The sequence below is a fragment of the Nerophis ophidion genome, linkage group LG19, assembly GCF_033978795.1.
Source record: "Nerophis ophidion isolate RoL-2023_Sa linkage group LG19, RoL_Noph_v1.0, whole genome shotgun sequence".
Lineage (NCBI taxonomy): Eukaryota > Metazoa > Chordata > Actinopteri > Syngnathiformes > Syngnathidae > Nerophis > Nerophis ophidion.
In genome coordinates, this window is record NC_084629.1 from 41,957,801 (window position 1) to 41,985,057 (window position 27,257).

The window sequence follows — 27,257 nt, forward strand, 5'->3', positions numbered from 1 at the left end:
CCACAAAATGGCGCATCCAGAAGACTGTCAGAAAGTGACTTGAAGATGTGTAAAACATCATCAATGCAACATTTGGAGCAAAGAACCACCAATACAATGATACTCCTACAGTGCATATTTACAAACTTCCTTGGTCTTAACAGGGGTGGTAACCCAAAACGTTGAAAGAGCCATATTGGACTGAAAATACACACACACACAAAAATAATCTATCTGGAGCCGCACAAAATTAAAAGTGTTATAATGCAGACAACACATTATGTAAGTGTCTATATCAGCTATATTAGCCTACTATCAAAATGACTTAGTACCATAGGCTGACGCAAATTTTTGTTGACAGAAATGTTGAAATGTAATATTATTCTAAACATTTTTACAAGATTGGAAAACATTACTTGAACGGAGGCTTCACGCAGAATGAGATAACTCCTGGAAAGGACTGTCTTAGAAAGTCCAGAGGCATAGCAGCGTGTGTCCAAGTTAAAGGAAAACTGTCTTCCCCAGGTCCTACATAAGTTAAAGGTACAGTCACAAATGGAAAATAATTAGTACATCACTTTCTTCTCAACATAGGCAGTTAGTAAGTATACACTCGGAATAAATATAAATAAAATAAATGAACGGTTTATGAAAGGTGAACTTTTCATGTGTCCTGTAGCGTCTTTAATTTAGTTATGTAGTCAACCACACAGCCCCAAACAGAATAAAACTTCCCAGGTGTCCCCCTAAGATTGAACTTTATTTTCTACAGATCTAAATACATCATAAGGTTTTTAAAGGGGAACATTATCAGTAGACCTATGTAAGCGTCAATATATACCTTGATGGTGCAGAAAAAAGACCATATATTTTTTTAACCGATTTCCGAACTCTAAATGGGTGAATTTTGGCGAATTAAACGCCTTTCTGTTAATCGCGCTGGAGGCGATGACGTCAGAATGTGACGTCGCCGAGGTAACACACCCACCATTTTCATTTTCAACACATTACAAACACCGGGTCTCAGCTCTGTTATTTTCCGTTTTTTAGACTATTTTTTGGAACCTTGGAGACATCATTCCTTGACGGTGTGTTGTCGGAGGGTGTAACAACACTAACAGGGAGGGATTCAAGTTGCACCACTGGCAAGAAATCTGCCGCCAGACCCCCATTGAATGTGCCAGAGTGTCTCCACATTTGACCGGCGATGCTAAGACAGACATGGCACAGAGATGTATGGATAACCTGCAGATGCATTTGCAACGATAGTCAACAAAACCAGAAAGGTGAGTTTTGTTGATGTTGACTGCCAGCTAATCGATGCTAACATGCTACGCTAATCGATGCTAACATGCTATTTACCGGCGATGCTAAGACAGACATGGCACAGAGATGTATGGATAACCTGCAGATGCATTTGCGACGATAGTCAACAAACTCACAAAGGTGAGTTTTGTTGATGTTGACTGCCAGCTAATCGATGCTAACATGCTACGCTAATCGATGCTAACATGCTATTTACCAGCGGTGCTAAAGCAGACATGGTACAGAGATGTATGGATAACCTGTAGATGCATTTGCAACTATATTACGTTTCCTTCCACCCACATTTAATGCAAAAAAATATGTATACATACATACATACATATATATATATATATATATATATATATATATATATATATATATATATATATATATATATATACATATATACATATATACATATATATATATATATTCATCAGTCTCCTACCGCTTTTCCCTTTTGGGGTCGCGGGGGGTGGGTATGTATGTATGTATATATATATATATATATATATATATATATATATCTCTGCTGCAACACTATAATTAGTAATATTGCAAATTATATGTGGCCTTATAATCAAGTACAAGTACCATAGAAAGTCCAAGGATATCTAAGTAAGTAAGAGATTGCCTTCAACAACTGCACTTTACCACATTCAGAACAAATTGGCCAATCTTAATGTCAGCAAAATGTCACTTCATCATAAAAGCTTGGCCTTCACCAAGAAACCAAGTATCGTGGCTTTTTCCTCACAGCATGGTGCTTTGTATCAGACCCTGCCAGCATACGCTGAATTACTTCCATCATGTCCATAGGGTGACAGCAGAATGGGGAATGAATCAGGAATAATGCTTCTTTTTTCTAAATCTTCCACAAAAAAACAACAAGTCATCAAATTTATAGGAATCAGACTAAATACGGTTTATCATTTCCAAATAATTATATATTTTTTTATTTAACAAGCCCAACCCTGTATCAGTAAAGATGTGAGACCTCATTCACTGCAATTGAGACTAGGAAGCATCCCTCGTTACATCACATGCAACCCAATCTTGTTAGAACAGCCTAGATCTTTCTATCAATCACCTGAGCAGACAGTCAGGATCAATAGGAACAAGTTTAACGAGATAAAATACATGTCATAACTACCACTTGGCCTGGAAATGTTTGAATACAGTAGAACAGCCAATGCATTGCATAATTTGTTATCTTTAATAACAGATTAGAAAAAGATGCACATGGACTTGTTGTTATTAATAGAGTATGTAGTATAGCTGATCACCATGGCAACTAAGGAATGACTTTGTAAGGAACAGAACTGCAATTGACAGTATTTGTAGAGGTAGGTTGCAGAGGTCTGGTTTTAAAGGCGAACATTATCACAATTTCAAAAGGGTCAAAAACAATAAAAATCAGTTCCCAGGGGCTTGTTGAATTTTTTGAAGTTTTTTTCAAAATTTTACCGGTCTCGGAATATCCCTAAATAAAGCTTTAAAGTGCCTTATTTTCGCTCTCTGCGAAGACACTGGCCATTTCCCTGTGACGTCACACAGTGCTGCCAATGTAAACAAACAATGGGAATACCACAGCAAGATATAGCGACATTAGCTCGGATTCAAACTCGGATTTCAGCGACTTAAGCGATTCAACAGATTACGCATGTATTGAAACAGATGGTTGGAGTATGAAAGTATTGAAGAAGAAACTGAAGCTATTGAGCGAATAGCTATTGACGCTATTCATAGCCATAGCATGGCCGAATAGCTGCGTTAGCATCGCCGGTAAAATGTGCGGACCAAACGATCAGGACTTTCGCATCTTTTGACACTGGGGCAACTTAAATCCGTCGATTGGTAAGTGTTTGTTTCGCATTAAATGTGGGTGGAAGGAAACGTAATATAGTTGCAAATGCATCTACAGGTTATCCATACGTCTCTGTGCCATGTCTGCTTTAGCACCGCCGGTAAATAGCATGTTAGCATCGATTAGCGTAGCATGTTAGCATCGATTAGCTGGCAGTCAACATCAACAAAACTCACCTTTGTGATTTCGTTGACTATCGTTGCAAATGCATCTGCAGGTTATCCATACATCTCTGTGCCATGTCTGTCTTAGCATCGCCGGTCAAATGTGAAGACACTCTGGTACATTCAATGGGGGTCTGGCGGCAGATTTCTTGCCAGTGGTGCAACTTGAATCCCTCCCTGTTAGTGTTGTTACACCCTCCGACAACACACCGACGAGGCATGATGTCTCCAAGGTTCCAAAAAATAGTCAAAAAACGGAAAATAACAGAGCTGAGACCCGGTGTTTGTAATGTGTTGAAAATGAAAATGGTGGGTGTGTTACCTGGGCGACGTCACATTCTGACGTCATCGCCTCCAGCGCGATTAACAGAAAGGCGTTTAATTCGCCAAAATTCACCCATTTAGAGTTCGGAAATTGGTTAAAAAAATAGATGGTCTTTTTTCTGCACCATCAAGGTATATATTGACGCTTACATAGGTCTGCTGATAATGTCCCCCTTTAACCCAGCATGAGACTTTAAACCGTTTTTAACTGCTTTTTATCTGACCAATTGTTCTTAGGATAATTTGTGTTTGCTTTTTCAATGTGTATTTTACTTCTCTTTTAAAAGTTATTTTTTTAGTATGTCCTTCAACTGTGGTTGTTTTTAAAGGGCTTTATAAATAAAGTTGGTATGGTATGGTATGGGGGCTTCACGGTGGCAGAGGGGTTAGTGCGTCTGCCTCACAATACGAAGGTCCTGCAGTCCTGGGTTCAAATCCAGGCTCGGGATCTTTCTGTGTGGAGTTTGCATGTTCTCCCCGTGAATGCGTGGGTTCCCTCCGGGTACTCCGGCTTCCTCCCGCTTCCAAAGACATGCACCTGGGGATAGGTTGATTGGCAACACTAAATTGGCCCTAGTGTGTGAATGTGAGTGTGAATGTTGTCTGTCTATCTGTGTTGGCCCTGCGATGAGGTGGCGACTTGTCCAGGGTGTGCCCCGCCTTCCGCCCGATTGTAGCTGAGATAGGCGCCAGCGCCCCCCGCGACCCCAAAAAAGGGAACAAGCGGTAGAAAATGGATGGGATGGATGGGGTATGGTATGGTATGGTACAAACACTGTGATGAGGTGGCAACTTGTCCAGGGTGTGCAGCTGAGATAGGCTCCTGCACCCCCGCGACCACAAAGAAAATGGATGGATTGATAGCTTGTACAAATTTGTGAAATATTAAAATGATCGCACAAGTTTATTATAAGTTCTAATGCATTTTAGCCTTGACAACAGACACACCCATTGTGAAGAATGTAAAATTGGGCTTGGACATAACTGGTGCTGACATGCGGATGAAGTTTATTCATGCTGCAATGCACCAACTAATAATCACTTATCATATTAGCCATGTATTTCCTTCAGTGTATTGCCACCTCTGCTCCTGTACTTACTGTCACGGCAGTGAGGAGGCGCTGCTGAGCACACATCCCACAGGGTTGTTGGCTAAAAGGTGAGGTGAGGCAAGGAAATGCTTGGGAGCAACTCACCGGGCTGTTGGATTGTTGGATGAGTTTGCTCTCCCACATCTTAAGACGGCGCTCCCGCACCTTCAGCTCCTGCTCTTTGCTGCTCAGTTCTCTCTCCAACTTCTTCAGCCGCTCCAGCGTGGCTTCGATCTCACACCTGCAGTGAACAGCAGAACACGTCACCCACTGTCAAGGAAAACCCTCTTTGACAAGTTGGTGAGCATATGGACAAAAGAATGTATTGTCACTGTTGAAGTTACCACTGATAATGTCAACACCATAAATGTCCAATAAGGATGGACCGGGGGTCCCAAACTTTTTGACTCAGGGGCTGCATTGCATTGGGTTACATTTATATATATATATATATATATATATATATATATATATATATATATATATATATATGTATACATACATATTACACACATATATACATATATGTATGTGTATATATATATATATATATATACATACATAAATATGTGTATGTATATCTATATATATATATATATATATAGATATACATACAATCGCAATTTTACAAGAAAAGCCTAAAATTTGGCAATTTTATAAAAACAGTCATTTTACTTGACAAAAGTCACAAGTAAATAAGAAAACTGTAACATGTTGGCAATATTATAATAATAATCAGAACTTCACTTGGCAAAATGATGACAAAATTCATCATTTTACTCAAAAAATGTCACCGTTTTACAAGAACAAAAAAATGGAAATATTGTGATAAAGAATAAAATTAAATTCTGAAGGTCAGAATTTTATGACAAATGTCACCATTTTGCATTAAAAAGTAACAATTTTCCGAGAAAATATTGCAATATTACAGAAACAAAAAGAATATGACAAATTGTTCCCAATTTTATCAGGAAAAAAAAAAGTCGACACATTGTGAGAAAAAGACTGCTTTTAGAGAATTTATATTTTTTTGTTTTGTAATTGGTTTTTAATCTTCATTATTTACTTCAAGTTATTACAGTCTGTATGCATATTTATTTAATCAATTTGGTCCAAAGGGGGCACATTTCAATTGGAGAGAATGCCAAGAGTGTGCAAAGCAGTAATCGGAGCAAAGGGTGGCTATTTTGAAGAAACTGGAATATAAAACATGTTTTTTTGTTGCGTACATAACCCCACATGTGTTCATTCCTAGTTGTGATGTGACTATCTACAATGTAAATAGTCATGGAAATAAAGATTGAATGAGAAGGTGTTTGGCCTGTACTGTATATGTTAAGTCATGTTAAGTTTATTAATAAAGACATATCAATTCTATAAGAAAGATTGTGAAAAATGAGTTGGAATTTCACAAGAAAAAAAGTCACAATTTCACAAGAAAAACTTAGAATGTTGGCAGTATTATAATAAAAGTCATCATTTTACTCAACGCAAGTCAAAGTTACAAGAAAAACTGAAAATTTTTGCATTAATTATGATAAAAGTTGGAATTTTACTCAATAACAGTAGCAATTTTACAAGAAAAGCCTAAAATTTGGCAATTTTATAAAAACAGTCATTTTACTTGACAAAAGTCACAAGTAAATAAGAAAACTGTAAAATGTTGGCAATATTATAATAATAATCAGAACTTCACTTGGCAAAATGATGACAAAATTCATAATTTTACTCAAAAAATGTCACCGTTTTACAAGAACAAAAAAATGGCAATATTGTGATAAAGAATAAAATTAAATTCTGAAAGTCAGAATTTTATGACAAATGTCACCATTTTGCATTAAAAAGTAACAATTTTCCGAGAAAATATTGCAATATTACAGAAACAGAAAGAATATGACAAATTGTTCCCAATTTTATAAGAAAAAAAAAGTCGACACATTGTGAGAAAAAGACTATATTTTTGTTCGTAATTGGTTTTTAATCTTCATTATTTACTTCAAGATATTATAGTCTATATGCATATTTATTTAATCAATCTGGTCCAAAGGGGGCACATTTCAATTGGAGAGAATGCCAAGAGTGTGCAAAGCAGTAATCGGAGCAAAGGGTGGCTATTTTGAAGAAACTAGAATATAAAACATGTTTTTTTGTTGCGTACATAACTCCACATGTGTTCATTCCTAGTTGTGATGTGACAATCTACAATGTAAATAGTCATGGAAATAAAGATTGAATGAGAAGGTGTTTGGCCTTTACTGTATATGTTAAGTCATGTTAAGTTTATTAATAAAGACATATCAATTCTATAAGAAAGATTGTGAAAAATGAGTTGGAATTTCACAAGAAAAAAAGTCACAATTTCACAAGAAAAACTTAGAATGTTGGCAGTATTATAATAAAAGTCATCATTTTACTCAACGCAAGTCAAAGTTACAAGAAAAACTGAACATTTTTGCATTAATTACGATAAAAGTTGGAATTTTACTCAATAACAGTCGCAATTTTACAAGAAAAGCCTAAAATTTGGCAATTTTATAAAAACAGTCATTTTACTTGACAAAAGTCACAAGTAAATAAGAAAACTGTAAAATGTTGGCAATATTATAATAATAATCAGAACTTCACTTGGCAAAATGATGACAAAATTCATAATTTTACTCAAAAAATGTCACCGTTTTACAAGAACAAAAAAATGGCAATATTGTGATAAAGAATAAAATTAAATTCTGAAAGTCAGAATTTTATGACAAATGTCACCATTTTGCATTAAAATGTAACAATTTTCCGAGAAAATATTGCAATATTACAGAAACAGAAAGAATATGACAAATTGTTCCCAATTTTATAAGAAAAAAAAAGTCGACACATTGTGAGAAAAAGACTATATTTTTGTTCGTAATTGGTTTTTAATCTTCATTATTTACTTCAAGATATTATAGTCTATATGCATATTTATTTAATCAATCTGGTCCAAAGGGGGCACATTTCAATTGGAGAGAATGCCAAGAGTGTGCAAAGCAGTAATCGGAGCAAAGGGTGGCTATTTTGAAGAAACTAGAATATAAAACATGTTTTTTTGTTACGTAAATAACTCCACATGTGTTCATTCATAGTTGTGATGTGACTATCTACAATGTAAATACAAATGTGAAGGTGTGTCCAAACTTTGGCCTGCACTGTATAAAGAGGGATGTGTCACAATAATAAATGCAGTAGAGGGGACAGACTGGAATGTTCCATTGTCATGTAACATACACATGTTGTGTAATTATAACAATAATAAAGCTTGACATAACACAATATATTTACAAGACATGATTGACCCTGTTGTTCCTCTTCAAGTAGGCCAAGTTGACTGACATCTTGTCTCCACGGCAACAATAAAAGAGAACAATGCAGCTGGTAAAGGAGAGGGCAGACACATGCCAAGAGGAACCCAGGCAGAGAAGGTAAACACAATCCCAGCAGCATGCGGGCGTTGTGGGGCAGACCACTATGAACTATGACAACACCTCACGCTGGATGATTTGACTTCTAATGCTGCCTTTTAGACAACACAACTCACTAACTGTGAAAGTGACACACAACACAAGAAGACTGCAAACATTCTTGCCACACCCTGCTTTTCGCAGCTGACTCAGACCTCTTGAATGACTGAACAATAGGTGAGGCTCCACTTACTTCTACTTCAAACCCGGCAAACACGTTCAGCTTTTCAATCTGGCCCGCCGGACATTCCCAAATAATATTTTTAGATGTTTAAGATGTAAAGGGTAGCTGCAATTATCATCTTTTCTAATCACCCTAAGTCTTCAACTATACTAAGTCTTTACATGCTTGGAATCTGCATCATATACTACTTACTATGTCATCTAATTACTTACTATGTCATCTAATGACTTACTATCGTAATGTACAAACCCCGTTTCCATATGAGTTGGGAAATTGTCTTAGATGTAAATATAAACAGAATACAATGATTTGCAAATCCTGAATATGCTACAAAGACAACATATTTGATGTTCAAACTGATGACCATTTATTTTGTGTGCAAATAATCATTAACTTTAGAATTTGATGCCAGCAACACGTGACAAAGAAGTTGGGAAAAGGGGCAATAAATACTGATAAAGTTCAGGAATGCTCGTCAAACACTTATTTGGAACATCCCACAGGTGTGCAGGCTAATTGGGAACAGGTGGGTGCCATGATTGGCTATAAAAACAAGCTTCCGTGAAATGCTCAGTCATTCACAAACAAGGATTGGGAAACGGTCACCACTTTGTGAACAAATGCGTGAGCAAATTGTCAAACAGTTTTAGAACAACATTTCTCAACGAGCTATTGCAAGGAATTTAGGAATTTCACCATCTACGGTCGGTAATAACATCAAAAGGTTCAGAGAATTTGGAGAAATCACTGAACATAAGCGATGATATAACGGACCTGCATCAAAGGGCGACATCAATGTGTCAAGGATATCACCACATGGGCTCAGGAACACTTCATAAAACCACTGTCAGTAACTACAGTTGGTTGCTACATCTGTAAGTGCAAGTTAAAATTCTACTATGCAAAGCCAAAGCCATTTATCAACAACACCCAGAAACTCCGCCGGCTTCTCTGGGCCCGAGCTCATCTAAGATGGACTGATGCAAAGTGGAAAAGAGTTATGTGGTCTGACGAGTCCACATCTCAAATAGTATTTTGGAAACGATGAACGTCGTGTCCTCCAGACCAAATATGAAAAGAACCATCAGGACTGTTGTAGGCGTAAAGTTCAAAGGCCAGCATGTGTGATGGTATGGGGGTGCATTAGAGCCCAAGGCATGGGTAACTTACACATCTGTGAAGGCACCATTAATGCTGAAAGGTACATACAGGTTTTGGAACAACATATGCTGCCATCCAAGCAACATTATCATGGACGCCCCTGCTTATTTCAGCAAGACAATACCAAGTCACTTATTACAACAGTGTGGCTTCGTAGTAAAAGAGTCCGGGTACTAGACTGGCCTGCCTGTAGTCCAGACCTGTCTCCCATTGAAAATGTGTGGCGCATTATGAAGCGTAAAATACGACAGCGGAGACCCCGGACTGTTGAAGGACTGAAGCTCTACATAAAACAAGAATGGGAAAGAATTCCACTTTCAAAGCTTCAACAATTAGTTTCCTCAGTTACCAAACGTTTATTGAGTGTTGTTCAAAGAAAAGGTGATGTAACACAGTGGTGAACATGCCCTTTCCCAACTACTTTGGCACGTGTTGCAGCCATGAAATTCTAAGTTAATTATTATTTGCAAAAAAAACAAAGTTTATGAGTTTGAACATCAAATATGTTGTCTTTGTAGCATATTCAAATGAATATGTGTTGAAAAGGATTTGCAAATCATTGTATTCTGTTTATATTTACATCTAACAATTTCCCAACTCAAATGGAAACGGGGTTTGTAAATACTCCCCTGTCAATAAAATAATATTGGTAAAACTGTTATTGTACAAGTTTACTTGCTCAACTTCTCGGATAACTTTTAACTCTCATATTCGACAGGAACTCGTCCTGCCCTGTTCTGACTTCTCTTTGCAGAACATATTGAACATCTGAAATGTTTTGATTGATAGATACTTTTATTAGTAGATTGCACAGTACAGTACATATTCCGTACAATTGACCACTAAATGGTAACACCCCAATAAGTTTTTCAACTTGTTTAAGTCGGGGTCCACGTTAATCAATTCTTGCCTTGAAACCCTAAATCAGGGGTCGGGAACCTTTTTGGCTGAGAGAGCCATGAAAGCCAAATATTTCAAAATGTATTTCCATGAGAGCCATATAATAGTTTTTTAACACTGAATACCGTATTTCCTTGAATTGCCGCCGGGTATATAGTATGCGCCTGCCTAGAATTACTGCCGGGTCAAACTCGTTTTGCAAAATATTATTTTTATTAGTGCATGTCTAGAATTTCCGCCGGGTCTAACTCGTTTCGCCAAATAATTAGCATATGCCTAGAATTTCCACCGGGTCAAACTCGTCACGTCACGAGTGACACTTCACCTGTCATCATTTTCAAAATGGAGGAGACTGATTTCAATCATTTGAAATCGCATAAAGGGAAGAAGACTAAGAGCTATTCAGTAGGATTTAAGGTCCAAGCTATGGAATATGCTAAAAAGAACAGTAATCAGCTATGTTTTATTAATATACCGTAGCTGCGTGTGTCAAATATGAGTCATTAAATGACTCCCGCCTCCTGGTGGTAGAGGGCGCTAGTGATCCTTCTTGCGACTACTCGGCTGCAGAAGAAGTGACAACAAGCAGCAAGAGTGAGCAGCGATCGTTTATTTTTTCCTCTCGCTTGCACTTTTAACATGGAGGATTACATATCTAAAATAAAACAGTTTTCTAAACTGGACTTTCATTCGAAGCAGGAGGTAATAAAGGAAAATCTCCATCGAGACAGAGAGACTTTTAAAACTGAAGAAAGATAAGGAAGACTTTTATAAACAAGTTATCGATGCGTTTGATCAGAAGGAGCTGCGCATGGACTTCATTTATAAGTAAAGGTAAGACCATAATAACGCTTTTTTTTTTTTAATTAAATGTCCTTTTAATGATGGTATTCTTACATCACACTCATTTATAAGCGCAGGCCTAAATTTACCGCATGCCTTTGGTAACATTAATGCTGCCACAACGACGACTCTTGCGGACCTACTGCCCTCGGTAATGGCACCGTTCCCAAAGTATGTGGGCTCTATTGATAACCTCACTAACAACTTTAACAACGCCCTGCGTGAAACCATTGATAGTATAGCACCGCTGAAGTTAAAAAAGGCTCCAAAAAGGCGTACGCCATGGTTTACTGAAGAACCTAGAGCTCAGAAATTATTATGTAGAAAGCTGGAACGCAAATGGCGCACGACTAAACTTGAGGTGCACCATCAAGCATGGAGTGATGGTTTAATAACTTATAAACGCATGCTTACCTTAGCTAAAACTAATTATTACTCAAATCTCATCCGCATTAATAAAAACGATCCAAAATTTTTGTTTAGTACAGTAGCATCGCTAACCCAACAAGGGACTCCTTCCAGTAGCTCCACCCATTCGGCAGATGACTTTATGAAGTTATTTAATAAGAAAATTGAATTTATTAGAAAGGAGATTAAAGACAATGCGTCCCAGCTACAACGGGGTTATAGTAACACAGATACGATTGTATATACGGCGGATACTGCATATATCCAAAATAGTTTCTCTCGTTTTGATGAAATAACATTAGAAGGATTGTTATAACGTGTAAATGGAATAAAACAAACAACATGTTTACTTGACCCACTTTCTGGGAAACTTATCAAGGAGCTTTTTGTATTATTAGGTCCATCAGTGCTAAATATTATAAACTTATCACTTTCCTCATGCACTGTTCCCCTAGCATTCCAAAAAGCGGTTATTCATCCTCTCCTTAAAAGACCTAACCTCGATCCTGACCTCATGGTAAACTACCGACCGGTGTCTCACCTTCCCTTTATTTCGAAAATCCTCGAAAAAATTGTTGCAGAGCAGCTAAATGAGCACTTAGCGTTTAACAATCTATGTGAAACCTTTCAATCCGGTTTCAGGGCAAATCACTCGACTGAGACAGCCCTCGCAAAATTGACTAATGATCTATTGCTAACGATGGACTCTGATGCGTCATCTATGTTGCTGCTCCTCGATCTTAGCGCTGCTTTCGATACCGTCGATCATAATATTTTATTAGAGCGTATCAAAATACGAATTGGTATGTCAGACTCAGCCCTGTCATGGTTTAACTCTTATCTTACTGATAGGATGCAGTGCCTCTCCTATAACAGTGTGACCTCGGACTATGTTAAGGTAACGTGTGGAGTTCCCCAGGGTTCGGTCCTTGGCCCTGTACTCTTCAGCATCTACATGCTGCCGCTGGGTGACGTCATACGCAAATACGGTATTAGCTTTCACTGTTATGCTGATGACACCCAACTCTACATGCCCCTAAAGCTGACCAACACGCCGGACTGTAGTCAGTTGGAAGCGTGTCTTAATGAAATTAAACAATGGATGTCCGCTAACTTTTTGCAACTTAATGCCAAAAAAACGGAAATGCTGATTATCGGTCCTGCTAGACACCAACCTCTATTTAATAATACAACTCTAACATTTGACAACCAAATAATAAAACAAGGTGACTATGTAAAAAATCTGGGTATTATCTTCGACCCAACTCTCTCCTTTGTGCAATCCTTTGAAACATTTGTGATTTGGGGCTATATAAATAAACATTGATTGATTGATTGATTGATAAATGCCGGAGTGAGAAGAGGTTATAAATAAATTAGCGCCCCGGCGGCAATTCAAGGAAATACGGTACAACTCAATGCGTGCATTTTTAAGTAAGACCAACATTTTCAATCAATCAATCAATGTTTATTTATATAGCCCCAAATCACAAATGTCTCAAAGGACTGCACAAATCATTACGACTACAACATCCTCGGAAGAACCCACAAAAGGGCAAGGAAAACTCACACCCAGTGGGCAGGGAGAATTCACATCCAGTGGGACGCCAGTGACAATGCTGACTATGAGAAACCTTGGAGAGGACCTCAGATGTGGGCAACCCCCCACCCCCTCTAGGGGACCGAAAGCAATGGATGTGGAGCGGGTCTAACATGTTACTGTGAAAGTTCAATCCATAGTGGCTACAACACAGCCGTGAGAGTTCAGTTCAAAGCGGATCCAAGGCAGCAGCGAGAGTCCCGTCCACAGGAGACCATCTCAAGCGGAGGCGGGTCAGCAGCGTAGAGATGTCCCCAATCGATACAGAGTATACCGGTAATAAGTCTCTTATTCTTTTAAATAACATTGTTATTCTAAAGTTAACCAATAATAAATATAATGCTTCTTACTATTAGTGCGACATCTTGGAGAGGTGCGATAGAAAACGGATGGTTGGATTAAAATGCATGAGAATGTTTTAAAATTTGAACCTTATTTTTAACACTGTGATTACCAGCGGAATTATTCATCACTTATCGTATTAAGCAATGTCAGATAAGATTTATCTGAGAGCTAGTCACAGAACCAACCTACGCTCTTAAGTCCAGCCCACGTGCTCCTCTATTTATTTGGGAGGTCCCTGGTTACATCACTGAGGCTGCCTCTGAAGCAGGGGTCGGGAACCTTTTTGGCTGAGAGAGCCATACAAGCCAAATATTTTTACAAGTATTTCTGTGAGAGCGATATATTTATGTATATATATATATGTATATGTATATATATTTTTTTCATTTTTATTTTTTATTTATTGTTTTTTAACACTAAATACAACTACATACGTGCATTTTTAAGAAAGACCAACATTTTTAGAGTACAATAAGTCTCTTATTCTTTTTAATAACATTGTTATTCTGAGGCTAACCAAAAATAAATGAAATACTTCTTAACATTAATGCGACTTCTTGAACAGGAGCGGTAGAAACCGGATGGATGGATGAAAGTGCATGAGAATTTTTTATATTTTGAACGTTATTTTTAACATTGTGATTACCAGCGGAATTATCCATTACTTATCGTGTTAAGTAATGTCAGCTCAGATTTATCTGAGAGCCAGATGCGGTCATCAAAAGAGCCACATCTGGCTCTAGAGCAGGGGTGGGCAAACTTTTTGCCAGGAGGGCCACATTGGGTTCTAAGATTTGACAGGGGGGCCGGGCCAGGAACAGATGGATAGAGTGTTTGTGGGAAATAATATAAATGACATGTAAAAGCCAGTACGTGAGAGGATTTGGCCTACAAACATGTAACATATTATGAGTAGGCAGCAAGGCTCATTGTACAGTTGTTTTTTTTCAAATGCATTCATTTCATTTGATTAAGAATAAACACAGTAGAGAAATTCACAGTATACATTTGATTTACTTGAATTACTTACATTTGATTATCACAGAATAACAGCAGAGAAACTCACAGTTTCAGTGGGAACAGTGTTGTTGATCTCCCTTTTTGCCCAATGCATCAAGGTCTGGAGTGAGTTTGTTTGTGGCAATTCTTAGAATAGTTCCGAGATCCTGGTCAGTTAAGCTGGATCTGTGACGGGATTTGTTGATTTTCATGACGCCGAATGTCTGCTTTTTTTCCAAGAAGGCGCTGCTGTAGTGGCTGCTGTTGGCAGGAGCTTTGTGCTCTTGTGTCATCCTTTTGTGTTTCCCTCTTGTTTTCATGTCTTATTATATTTTCTTGCCTTTTGGTCCGGGACCCTTTGGGACTGTGTGACAAGGGGTGGCACTTTCGTGACCTCTGTGGTGCTTTTTTTGTGGACTTCTGGATCTGCCTCCCGGGAGCCTTTTGGCCATGGAGACCAGCTGCAGGGTCTTTGCCACACCGGAGTCGGTTTGGAGGGACCGGAGGAGATGCGGATGAGGGGACAGGGCTGCGGAGCTACCACTGAGCGATGGGACGGAGAGTCTTCGCGGTGTCTTGGCTGGGTGAGCAGGTGTCGGACACCTCAGTCACTTTGGACGTATCCTCGCTCATCCATGCGGACTGGACACTGGCCGAGAGTGGAGTCGGCTGCCTTGGTTGCTTTGTTGGGTCTGCTCCTGTCTCTGGCCATGCTCCCTCCACCCCAGCGGACGATGGCGTGGAACACCACAGAGGCCACCACAGTGGATATGTTTCTTTTACTTTTTATTCATAGCTGTATGAGGAGTGTATGGTTGTATCTGCTGCTTTAATGTCTTTGATGTTTCCCTCTTACACACATGTAAGAGGGATGTGTTCTATGGCTATGAGTTGTTGTTTTTTTCCCTTGGCCTTAGTCTGCACCCCCTCTTCAGGGCCCAGGCTAAGACTGATTTTTTAATTTTATTTTAAACTTCTATTTTTTTCTCCCATTCCCCCCCCTTGTTTACCTGTATCTCATCTTTTTTGTAAGGGGCGCTGGAAGCCGGCAGACCCGTCAGCAATCCTGTTCTGTCTCCCTGTAATGTTTGTCTGATCTTGAATGGGATTGTGCTGAAAATGTCAATTTTCCTGAAGGAACTCTCCTGACGGAATAAATAAAGTACTATCTAATCTAATCTAATCTAGATTTAGGTCGAGCCAAACAAAGTTAGCATCTTCTTTAGCAAAGTGGCGGCTGATATTGTACTCTTTGTAAACCGCGACAGTTTCTTGGCATATCAGACACAACCTTTAATCGGACTTCAGTAAAAAAATATTTCGTTGTCCACTCTGCATTAAATACTCGGCACTCACTGTCCACTTTTCTTTGCTTTGATAAACTCATTTTTACAGAGGGGCTCACAGAAAAAAGCTAAAGAGAAGAAGAGAGTAATATCCCACAGGCTAAAAAGGTCAATGAGCGCCATGTAGTGGGGAAACGCTCTATTACAGGGATATGGTGAAAAGAACAAGGTTTACACCGATGATAATAATATGAAATGTAATTTAATAATATAATTTAATGGGTGGCTCCTCCTTAATGATAGTCAAGCGCTGAAAACGCATACGGGAGGCAGAAGCCTGAACATTGATAAGAGTTTTTTTTTAATCATTTGGACAAGTTCCGCGGGCCGGATTAAAACGTTCAACGGGCCGTAGTTTGCCCATGTCTGCTCTAGAGCCATAGGTTCCCTACCCCTGACCTAAATGCAAACCACCAAAGTTGAGACGAGAACTACAAAACACGGCCTGGTGGAGTCGACTAGCGCCCGCCACCTGTAGGATTTACGGCCTTCTTTCATCTCCGTAATATCGCTAAAATTCGCTCCATTCTGTCCACTAAAGACGCTGAGATCATTATCCATGCGTTTGTTACGTCTCGCCTCGACTACTGTAACGTATTATTTTCGGGTCTCCCCATGTCTAGCATTAAAAGATTACAGTTGGTACAAAATGCGGCTGCTAGACTTTTGACAAGAACGTTTGATCACATTACGCCTGTACTGTATATACCTTTATATACATATATACATACATATATACCTATACTGTATATACCTTTATATACATACATATATACCTATACTGTATATACCTTTATATACATACATATATACCTATACTGTATATACTTTATATACATATATACATACATATATACCTATACTGTATATACCTTTATATACATATATACATACATATATACCTATACTGTATATACTTTATATACATATATACATACATATATACCTAAACTGTATATACCTTTATATACATACATATATACCTATACTGTATATACCTTTATATACATATATACATACATATATACTTATACTGTATATACTTTATATACATATATACATACATATATACCTATACTGGCTCACCTGCACTGGCTTCCTGTGCACTTAAGATGTGACTTTAAGGTTTTACTACTTACGTATAAAATACTACACGGTCTAGCTCCATCCTATCTTGCAGATTGTATTGTACCATATGTCCCGGCAAGAAATCTGCGTTCAAAGGCATCCGGCTTATTAGTGATTCCCAAAGCCCAAAAAAAGTCTGCGGGCTATAGAGCGTTTTCATTTCGGGCTCCAGTACTCTGGAATGCCCTCCCGGTAACAGTTCGAGATGCCACCTCAGTAGAAGCATTTAAGTCTCACCTTAAAACTCATTTGTATACTCCAGCCTTTAAATAGACTCCCTTTTTAGACCAGTTGATCTGCCGTTTCTTTTCTTTTTCTTCTTTTTCTTTTACAAACTTCCTTGGTCTTAACAGGGGTGGTAACCCAAAACGTTGAAAGAGCCATCTTCTATGTCCCACTCTCCCTTGTGGAGGGGGTCCGGTCCGATCCGGTGGCCGTGTACTGCTTGCCTGTGTATCGGCTGGGGACATCTCTGCGCTGCTGATCCGCCTCCGCTTGGGATGGTTTCCTGCTGGCTCCGCTGTGAACGGGACTCTCGCTGCTGTGTTGGATCCGCTTTGGACTGGACTCTCGCGACTGTGTTGGATCCATTATGGATAGAACTTTCACAGTATCATGTTGGACCCGCTCGACATCCATTGCTTTCGTCCTCTCCAAGGTTCTCATAGTCATCATTGTCACCGACGTCCCTACTGGGTGTGAGTTTTCCTTGCCCTTATGTGGGCCTACCGAGGATGTGGTAGTGGTTTGTGCAGCCCTTTGAGACACTAGTGATTTAGGGCTATATAAGTAAACATTGATTGATTGATTGATTGATTGATTTGTACACGTGACCCGTCTCTAGTTTCACCTGCGCGGACACGACGGCGCCAACACGCCCGGTGGAGGAGGAGGAGAAGAAGCCACGCGGCGCCATCCCCGCCGAGGGGCTGATGCAGAATAAAGTAGCAGCTGAGACTCAGGCTGTGCTAAACATCAACTGAACCTCCAGCTGCTCATACAGCCCAATTAAACACTTCTACTTGAAAAAGATGGTGATTATTTTTAGGGCCTTATGGGTAAAGAGAGGAAATATATCCAGATGGAGGATTCTTCCGAGGTTTTTATGCCTTTCTGTCGCCATCAGTCAAGTCATTAAAGATCCATATGAAGCGTCTCCACTCCTTTTTTGTATTTCCCCGACCCCCGTCAGCTACATTTCCACATCATTCTTTACAAACAGTTGCATATTTCCTTTAGGCTGAGAGTGCATATTGACTTCTAAATACATTTAGTTGGCCTGCAGAATGGCTCATTACGTTACCTCCATTCAGACTTGTTGTGGAGGAAAGAGTTGCACTGTTTGGAGAGCTGGCTGTCGTTCCACATGGACTCCAAAGTAGACAGGATCCGCTTGAACGTCGGCCGCTCCTGAATTGACGGAGCCAACTTTAGCGGACGTGTTGTTGGCCTCCGTGGCAGCTGAAGTAGTTGCGTGACTCACTTTTGGATCTGTCCTCCAGCAGTTCCTCATCAGCTCTGCAAAGCTGGCAGGGCAGCCGCTGGGGATGGTCAGCCTCTAGAACACACCAGTGTACACCTGGCTTTTAGAAATATACCTCAAATAATCCAACACAAGAGCTGAGGGAGATGTTCAGATAACGACAATTACCAGATTGTTCCAAACACTCGGCTGGAAAGATGTCGGTCCACTAAAGTGGGCATGACATCAGCATTTAAGTCCCATCTTAAAACTCATTTGTATACTCCAGCCTTTAAATAGACCCCCCCTTTTAGACCAGTTGATCTAAAATGCAGCTTGTTGTAATAACTCCGTACAGTAGATGCCGAACTTTTCATGTTTTTTGCTTACATGCGTAATCGTCCATTGTTAGAATAATTATGTGTAAGTTATCACACAACTTTTATGCTTAAAGGCCGTTGCTATAGTTATTATCAATTGTGCTGAAGTTGTACTTTTCTATCTGTGCAAAGGGACATCGTCTCGTATCAGTGTTTGTGTCCAGGACCAAACATAGAGTACCGTGACGCAGACTGATTGATTGATTGATACTTTTATTAGTAGATTGCACAGTTCAGTACATATCCCGTACAATTGACCACTAAATGGTAACACCCCAATAAGTTTTTCAACTTGTTTAAGTCGGGGTCCACGTTAATCAATTCACGGTAGACAGAGCAGAGACAGGGCGATATCACCAGTGTCAGTGAAGTGAATTAGTGAAGTGAATTATATTTATATAGCGCTTTTCTCTAGTGACTCAAAGCGCTTTACATAGTGAAACCCAATATTTAAGTTACATTTAAACCAGTGTGGGTGGCACTGGGAGCAGGTGGGTAAAGTGTCTTGCCCAAGGACACAACGCCAGTGACTAGGATGGCGGAAGCGGGAATCGAACCTGCAACCCTCAAGTTGCTGGCACGGCAACAACTCTACCAACCGAGCTATACCGCCCCACAATCACATATTGTGTCTAACTGGGGCTGCTGAAATAACCCCCCTTCCTTCAGAAGCAGCCTCAATGATGTAACCAGGGACCTCCCAAATAAATAGAGGAGCACGGGGGCTGGACTTTAGAGCGTAGGTTGGTTCTGTAACTAGAGTATAGCCCAAAACGTCTCTCCTCATTGAGCTAAATTGAACTCTGTCTCTGCATGATTCCTTGCTTCTCGTCTGTTTAATGATGTCATCAGTGTTTGAATCTGACATTCATTAAGTTAATTTTGATAATTGTCTCATCTACTAACCCCACCCTTCACCCAAACACCACAGATACTGTAGATTATGAGAGACATCAAATACACAATGTATCCCACGGGGAAGTCTTCACTTCAATCAAAACAAGGTCGGCAATAGTTTAGAATTATGTGATTCACTCATTTGCATAATGTACATAAATGTGCCATCTAACGAGGTCCAAGGCAAGAGCTGAGTGAATGATGCTACCTTTATAGATAGAGAGAGAAATAATGCTTGGTTTAATTAACACTTTGTTCGATGCTAGTTGTGGCTTGCAGTGATGTACAACTGGAAGCCTGCAAGTGGATCGCAACGACAAATGAAAATGAATAGCGATCCGTTCGTGTTTTGACTCGTCCGTCTCCATGTTTGCGGGCAAATGTGTGATTAACATACTTCTTCTTTCTCCACAACCAGCCATGCCACTTGTAAGCCTTCCAGTCCTTTGAATGGTACCTCACGAGTCAGCATTTCCCACAGCACCTGTGTCACGGGCAGATCCTAATTACTGACATAATCACAGCACAATAAAACACATTTAAACAAAAAAAATAAATAATAAAAAGTATTACAAACCCCGTTTCCATTTGAGTTGGGAAATTGTGTTAGATGTAAATATAAACAGAATACAATGATTTGCAAATCCTTTTCAACCCATATTCAGTTGAATATGCTACAAAGACAACAAACTCATAAACTTTATTTTTTTTTGCAAATAATCATTAACTTAGGATTTCATGGCTGCAACACGTACAAAGTAGTTGGGAAAGGGCATGTTCACCACTGAGTTACATCACCTTTTCTTTTAACAACACTCAAACGTTTGGGAACTGAGGAAACTAATTGTTGAAGCTTTGAAAGTGGAATTTCTTTCCCATTCTTGTTTTATGTAGAGCTTCAGTCCTTCAACAGTCCGGGGTCTCCGCTGTTGTATTTTACGCTTCATAATGCACCACACATTTTCCATGGGAGACAGGTCTGGACTGCAGGCGGGCCAGGAAAGTACCCGCACTCTTTTTTTTTACGAAGCCACGCTGTTGTAACACGTGCTAAATGTGACATTGTCTTGCTGAAATAAGCAGGGGCGTCCATGAAAAATATGGCAGCATATGTTGTTCCAAAACCTGTATGTACCTTTCAGCATTAATGGTGCCTTCACAGATGTGTAAGTTACCCATGCCTTGGGCACTAATGCACCCCCATACCATCACACATGCTGGCTTTTCAACTTTGCGTCGATAACAGTCTGGATGGTTCGCTTCCCCTTTGGTCCGGATGACACGATGTCATATATTTCCAAAAACAATTTTAAATGTGGACTCGTCAGACCACAGAACACTTTTCCACTTTGCATCAGTCCATCTTAGATGATCTCGGGTCCAGAGAAGCTGGCAGCGTTTCTGGATGTTGTTGATAAATGGCTTTCGCTTCGCAGAGTAGAGCTTTAACTTGCACTTACAGATGTAGCGACCAACTGTATTTATTGACAGTGGTTTTCTGAAGTGTTCCTGAGCCCATGTGGTGATATCCTTTAGAGATTGATGTCGGTTTTTGATACAGTACCGTCTGAGGGATGGAAGGTCACGGTCATTCAATGTTGGTTTTCATTCAATGCCGCTTACGTGGAGTGATTTCTCCAGATTCTCTGAACCTTTTGATGATATTATGGAGCGTAGATGTTGAAATCCCTAAATTTCTTGCAATTGCACTTTGAGAAAGGTTGTTCTTAAACTGTTTGACTATTTGCTCACGCAGTTGTGGACAAAGGGGTGTACCTCGCCCCATCCTTTCTTGTGAAAGACTGGGTATTTTTTGGGAAGCTGTTTTTATACCCAATCATGGCACCCACCTGTTCCCAATTAGCCTGCACACCTGTGGGATGTTCCAAATAAGTGTTTGATGAGCATTCCTCAACTTTATCAGTATTTATTGCCACCTTTCCCAACATCTTTGTCACGTGTTGCTGGCATCAAATTCTAAAGTTAATGATTATTTGCAAAAAAAAAAAAATGTTTATGAGTTTGAACATCAAATATGTTGTCTTTGTAGCATATTCAACTGAATATGGCTTGAAAAGGATTTGCAAATCATTGTATTCTGTTTATATTTACATCTAACACAATTTCCCAACTCATATGGAAACGGGGTTTGTATTTACTCATGGAGAAATGCTAGAAACATGCTTTATTTGCATTCCAACAGCCAGATGTTATTTTCAATGTTAGACTTTCTGTGCAGTAATTAGTTAAGTAATGTCAAACTAATGTAAAGAAACATGTTTTTTTATGGAACTGATGACACCATTACAATATTAAATAAAGCCCGGACCCACTTTAAATGCAAACATTTTCCGCACTCAATAGAGAAAGCAAGCACATTATTTTGAAGCAGAGACAAGGTGCTACAAAGATGGAGCACTTTTATAAAGGTCAACATTGCAGCTGATGTTGAAAATACATAGATGCTTTTTTTTTTTCCAGTGGCCTTCTAGAAAATAACATTTTGGGGTGCCGAAATCTTAAAAGCAACATGAAAAAGGTTGAAAACCTAGTTAGTGTCACAGGTATAATTGAGCCATCGTATTTAGTATGCATTGTTTCCCTCCAGGCTTCACGGTGGCAGAGGGGTTAGTGCGTCTGCCTCACAATACGAAGGTCCTGCAGTCCTGGGTTCAAATCCAGGCTCGGGATCTTTCTGTGTGGAGTTTGCATGTTCTCCCCGTGAATGCGTGGGTTCCCTCCGGGTACTCCGGCTTCCTCCCACTTCCAAAGACATGCACCTGGGGATAGGCCCCTCCCACCTCCAAAGACATGCACCTGGGGATAGACCCCTCCCACCTCCAAAGACATGCACCTGGGGATAGGCCCCTCCCACCTCCAAAGACATGCACCTGGGGATAGGCCCCTCCCACCTCCAAAGACATGCACCTGGGGATAGGTTGATTGGCAACACTAAATGGGCCCTAGTGTGTGAATGTTGTCTGTCTATCTGTGTTGGCCCTGCGATGAGGTGGCGACTTGTCCAGGGTGTACCCCGCCTTCCGCCCGATTGTAGCTGAGATAGGCGCCAGCGCCCCCCGCGACCCCGATAGGGAATAAGCGGTAGGAAATGGATGGATGGATGGATGTTTCCCTCCAACATGTCAGCAATGCATACAACATGTGTGTATTTGTGGGTTCTTCCGAGGATGTTGTAGTCGTAATGATTTGTGCAGTCCTTTGAGACGTTTGTGATTTGGGGCTATATAAATAAACATTGATTGATTGATTGAACACTAACTGATCAGATTAGACGTGTATTAGAACAATTTACAGCAAATATAGTCGTGGTCTGTCATCACTTTTTTACAACTCTATGGGACATTGTGACTTTTGGTATTAGTGTTCCTGAAAAACAGGAGCCAAACGCACATACTGTACAGCAGATTTTTACAGTATATATCATTTATACACACATACACATTGGCCCCCCCTCCAGACATATTTTTTTCTCTCAATGTGGCCCCCGGGTCCAAACATTTTCCCAGCTCTGCTCTACACAAAGGCCGCATACAGTAAGCGTTTAAAAATGTCCGTGTCAGGGGTCGGAAACCTTTTTGGCTGAGAGAGCCATGAAATCTAAATATTATAAAATGTATTTCCGTAAGAGCCATAAAATATTTGTTTTAACACTAAACACAATGCGTGCATTTGTAAGTAAGACAAACATTTTTAGAGTCTCTTATTCTTTTTAATAACATTGTTATTCTCAAGCTGACCATTCATCCATCCATCCATTTTCTACCGCTTATTTCCTTAGGCACCGACGCCCCCCGTCACCCCAATCTCAGCTACAGTCGGGCGGAAGGCGGGGTACACCCTGGACAAGTCGCCACCTCGTCGCAGTGAATCTAACCGATTATAAATCCATCCATCCATCCATTTTCTACCGCTTATTCCCTTTCGGGGTCGCGGGGGGCGCTGGCGCCTATCTCAGCTACAATCGGGCGGAAGGCAGGGTACACCCTGGACAAGTCGCCACCTCATCGCAGGGCCAACACAGATAGACAGACAACATTCACACTCACATTCACACACTAGGGCCAATTTAGTGTTGCCAATCAACCTATCCCCAGGTGCAGGCTTCCTCCCACTTCCAAAGACCGATTATAAATAAAATACTTATTCCCATTAATGCGACCCTCCTGTACTCCGAAGGACAGCTGGGGTTGCCAGAGCCACCCGCAACCTTGAACAGGTGCGGTAGAAAACGGATGGATGGATTAAAATGCTTGTTCTTGAGTGTACACTTACTAAAAGCTTTATGATAAGAGGAAATTACCTAATTTTGTTTCTGTACTATTTTTTACAATGAATTGATTGATCAGTGTCAGACTTTGATCCGCACAGTAAGTCAAACACGTTTCCAGTGAGGGTTGGACTCCGCCAAGGCTGTCCTTTGTCACCGATTCTGTTCATAACTTTTATGGACAGAATTTCTAGGCGCAGTCAAGGCGTTCAAGGGGTTCCGGTTTGGTGACCGCAGGATTAGGTCTCTGCTTTTTGCAGATGATGTGGTCCTGATGGCTTCATCTGGCCGGGATCTTCAGCTCTCACTGGATCGGTTCGCAGCCGAGTGTGAAGCGACCGGAATGAGAATCAGCACCTCCAAATCCGAGTCCAAAGGGTAGAATGCCATCTCCGGGTTGGGGAGGAGACCCTGCCCCAAGTGAAGGAGTTCAAGTACCTAGGAGTCTTGTTCTTGAGGGAGGGAAGAGTGGATCGTGAGATCGACTGGCGGATCGGTGCGGCGTCTTCAGTAATGTGGACGTTGTATCGATCCGTTGTGGTGAAGAAGGAGCTGAGCCGGAAGGCAAAGCTCTCAATTTACCGGTCGATATACGTTCCCATCCTCACCTATGGTCATGAACTTTGGGTCATGACTGAAAGGATAAGATCACGGGTACAAGCGGCTCAAATGAGTTTCCAGGTCTCTCCCTTAGAGATAGGGTGAGAAGCTCTGTCATCCGGGAGGAACTCAAAGTAAAGCCGCTGCTCCTCCACATGGAGAGGAGCCAGATGAGGTGGTTCGGGCATCTGGTCAGGATGCCCGAACGCCTCCCTAGGGAGGTGTTTAGGGCACGTCCAACCGGTAGGAGGGCACGGGGAAGACCCAGGACACGTTGGGAAGACTATGTCTCCCGGCTGGCCTGGGAACGCCTCGGGACGTAGTGGCTGGGGAGAGGGAAGCCTGGGCTTCCCTGCTTAGGCTGCTGCCCCCGCGACCCGACCTCGGATAAGCGGAAGAAGATGGATGGATGGATTAAAATGCATGAGAATGTTTTATTATTTGAACGTTATTTTTAACACTGTTATTTCCAGCGGAATTATTCATTACTTATCGTGTTAAGCAAAGTCAGATACAGTCTGACACTGAGAGCCAGATGCAGTCATCAAAAGAGCCACATCTGGCTCGCGAGCCATAGGTTCCCTACCCCTGGTCTGTGTGACGATGACTTCGATCATGTGACTCTAACTGACTGTGGTGGCCGCCACTCACCACAGCGTAGGAGAAGGTGTCACAGGTCTCAGACACGGGCAGACTCTGGATGACCTCGGGCGCCATCCACGGAAAGGTACCCACTAGAGACATGTGGGTGGTGTGGGTCAGAAACTTGGAAGCCCCGAAATCACAGATCTGGAACAAGACAAAAATGCGTCAGAAAAAATTTGCTGCACCGCTTGTTGCCGGGCAGAATTCGAGGAGCACCACTAAGTTGTTCAGTGATTGAATATAAGACAAAGACCTCAATTGCCTTAAGAGCTGTGCTAGAGTTGACAGGCCGTGGCTTTTTGCTTCCTGGCTATCACTGCGTGGATAATGTCAGAAGAATTGTATCTAAGTTATCACAAAACATTGTGCTGTCATGAGTTCGCAGCGAGCAGACAAAAGCTGCCCTTGATCTTACCAATCAAAAGGCTTGTAAAACTCCTCTGTGTAGATTAGATTAGATAGTACATGATTACTTCTCCGGTTGGGGTTTTACGCGCCTTCTAAAACCTGTGCGCAAATTTTCCTAAAAAATGTAATTTTTGCCTCTTTGAGCTGTAGTTTTACCCCCTTAAAATGCTTCAAAGTGCAAGTTAAAGCTCTACTATGCAAAGCGAAAGCCATTTATCAACAACATCCAGAAACGCCAATCTGAAATCTTACCCCATTAACATGCTTCAAAACTCACCAAATTTTACACACACATCAGGACTGGCAAAAATTGCCATCTAATAAAAAACCAAACCCTAAAAATCAAAATTGCACTCCAGTGCCCCCTAGGAAAAAACACAGACAAAACTGCTTTTAACTACTGTTAGGAATGTCGTGGAGACATGAAACAAAAACCTCTATATAGGTCTGACTAAGACCAGGGGGCAGCAGCCAAAGGCGGAACCGACCAACGCTGCTTGCAGCTTTAATTTACTCTTAGGTCTTTAAATGTCCAATCAGGTCCTTCACGGAGAATAGCTTTGAAAAATAAATACAAATTAAAAAAGGCTTCACTACACATCTTGAAATGCTATGTAAAGCGCTTTGAGTCACTAGAGAAAAGCGCTATATAAATATAATTCACTTCACTTCACTACATTATTTATTCCGTCAGGAGAGTTCCTTCAGGAAAATTAAAATTTTCAGCACAATCCCATTCAAGATCAGACAAACATTACAGGGAGACAGAACAGGATCGCTGACGAGTCTGCCGGCTTCCAGCGCCCCTTACAAAAAAGGCTCCCGGGAGGCAGATCCAGATGTCCACAAAAAAGCACTACAGAGGTCACGAAAGTGCCACCCCTTGTCAGACAGTCCCAAAGGCAAAATAATATAATAACACATGAAAACAAGAGTTAAACACAAAAGGATGAAACAAGAGCACAGAGCTCCTGCCAACAGCAGCCACTACAGCAGCGCCATCTTGGATGGGAAGTGACATGAAGGTGTTGGTTTCTTTGAGCTATTGTAATCCACAGGAAAATTTTGTCTTGTACTGTAACTTTTCTTATTAAATGTATTCTTTCTTTCTATTTTGGGGGAAAAAACATATATGTACTCCATGGAATCGCAAATGATGTTAACTTAAATTATGCAAAAATATATTATTGAACATTCAAACCATTTTTTAAATCGAAATAAATACTAATAATAATGATTTCCCTGGCCTGGGAACGCCTCGGGATCCCCCGGGAAGAGCTAGACGAAGTGGCGGGAGAGAGGGAAGTCTGGGCTTCCCTGCTTAGGCTGCTGCCCCCGCGACCCGACCTCGGATAAGCGGAAGATGATGGATGGATGGAATAATGATTTCCAAATCGTGCAACATAAAAGTAGCACACATTTCATGGTAAAATTGTGAAATT

General features: G+C 40.5%; 1 protein-coding gene across 6 annotated transcripts in view; it reads right to left on the reverse strand.

Moving 5' to 3' along the window:
• map3k20a (mitogen-activated protein kinase kinase kinase 20a) overlaps nucleotides 1-27,257 on the reverse strand; it is a 120,097-nt gene that overhangs the window by 48,761 nt on the left and 44,079 nt on the right. For 5 of the 6 annotated variants that reach the window (XR_009802995.1, XR_009802993.1, XR_009802994.1 and 2 more), the window contains exons 7-11: nucleotides 25,414-25,551; nucleotides 20,272-20,358; nucleotides 18,619-18,693; nucleotides 18,439-18,545; nucleotides 4,839-4,974 (exon numbers count right to left, since the gene is read on the reverse strand). Coding sequence is in view for 3 of the 6 variants with exons in the window: in XM_061880023.1 (XP_061736007.1) it covers nucleotides 4,839-4,974; nucleotides 18,439-18,545; nucleotides 18,619-18,693; nucleotides 20,272-20,358; nucleotides 25,414-25,551 (543 nt within the window). In the remaining 3 variants the exon portion in view is untranslated. Of the gene's footprint in view, nucleotides 1-373; nucleotides 508-4,838; nucleotides 4,975-18,438; nucleotides 18,546-18,618; nucleotides 18,694-20,271; nucleotides 20,359-25,413; nucleotides 25,552-27,257 lie in introns of those variants that run through there. The other variant, XM_061880024.1, reaches the window with a different exon arrangement.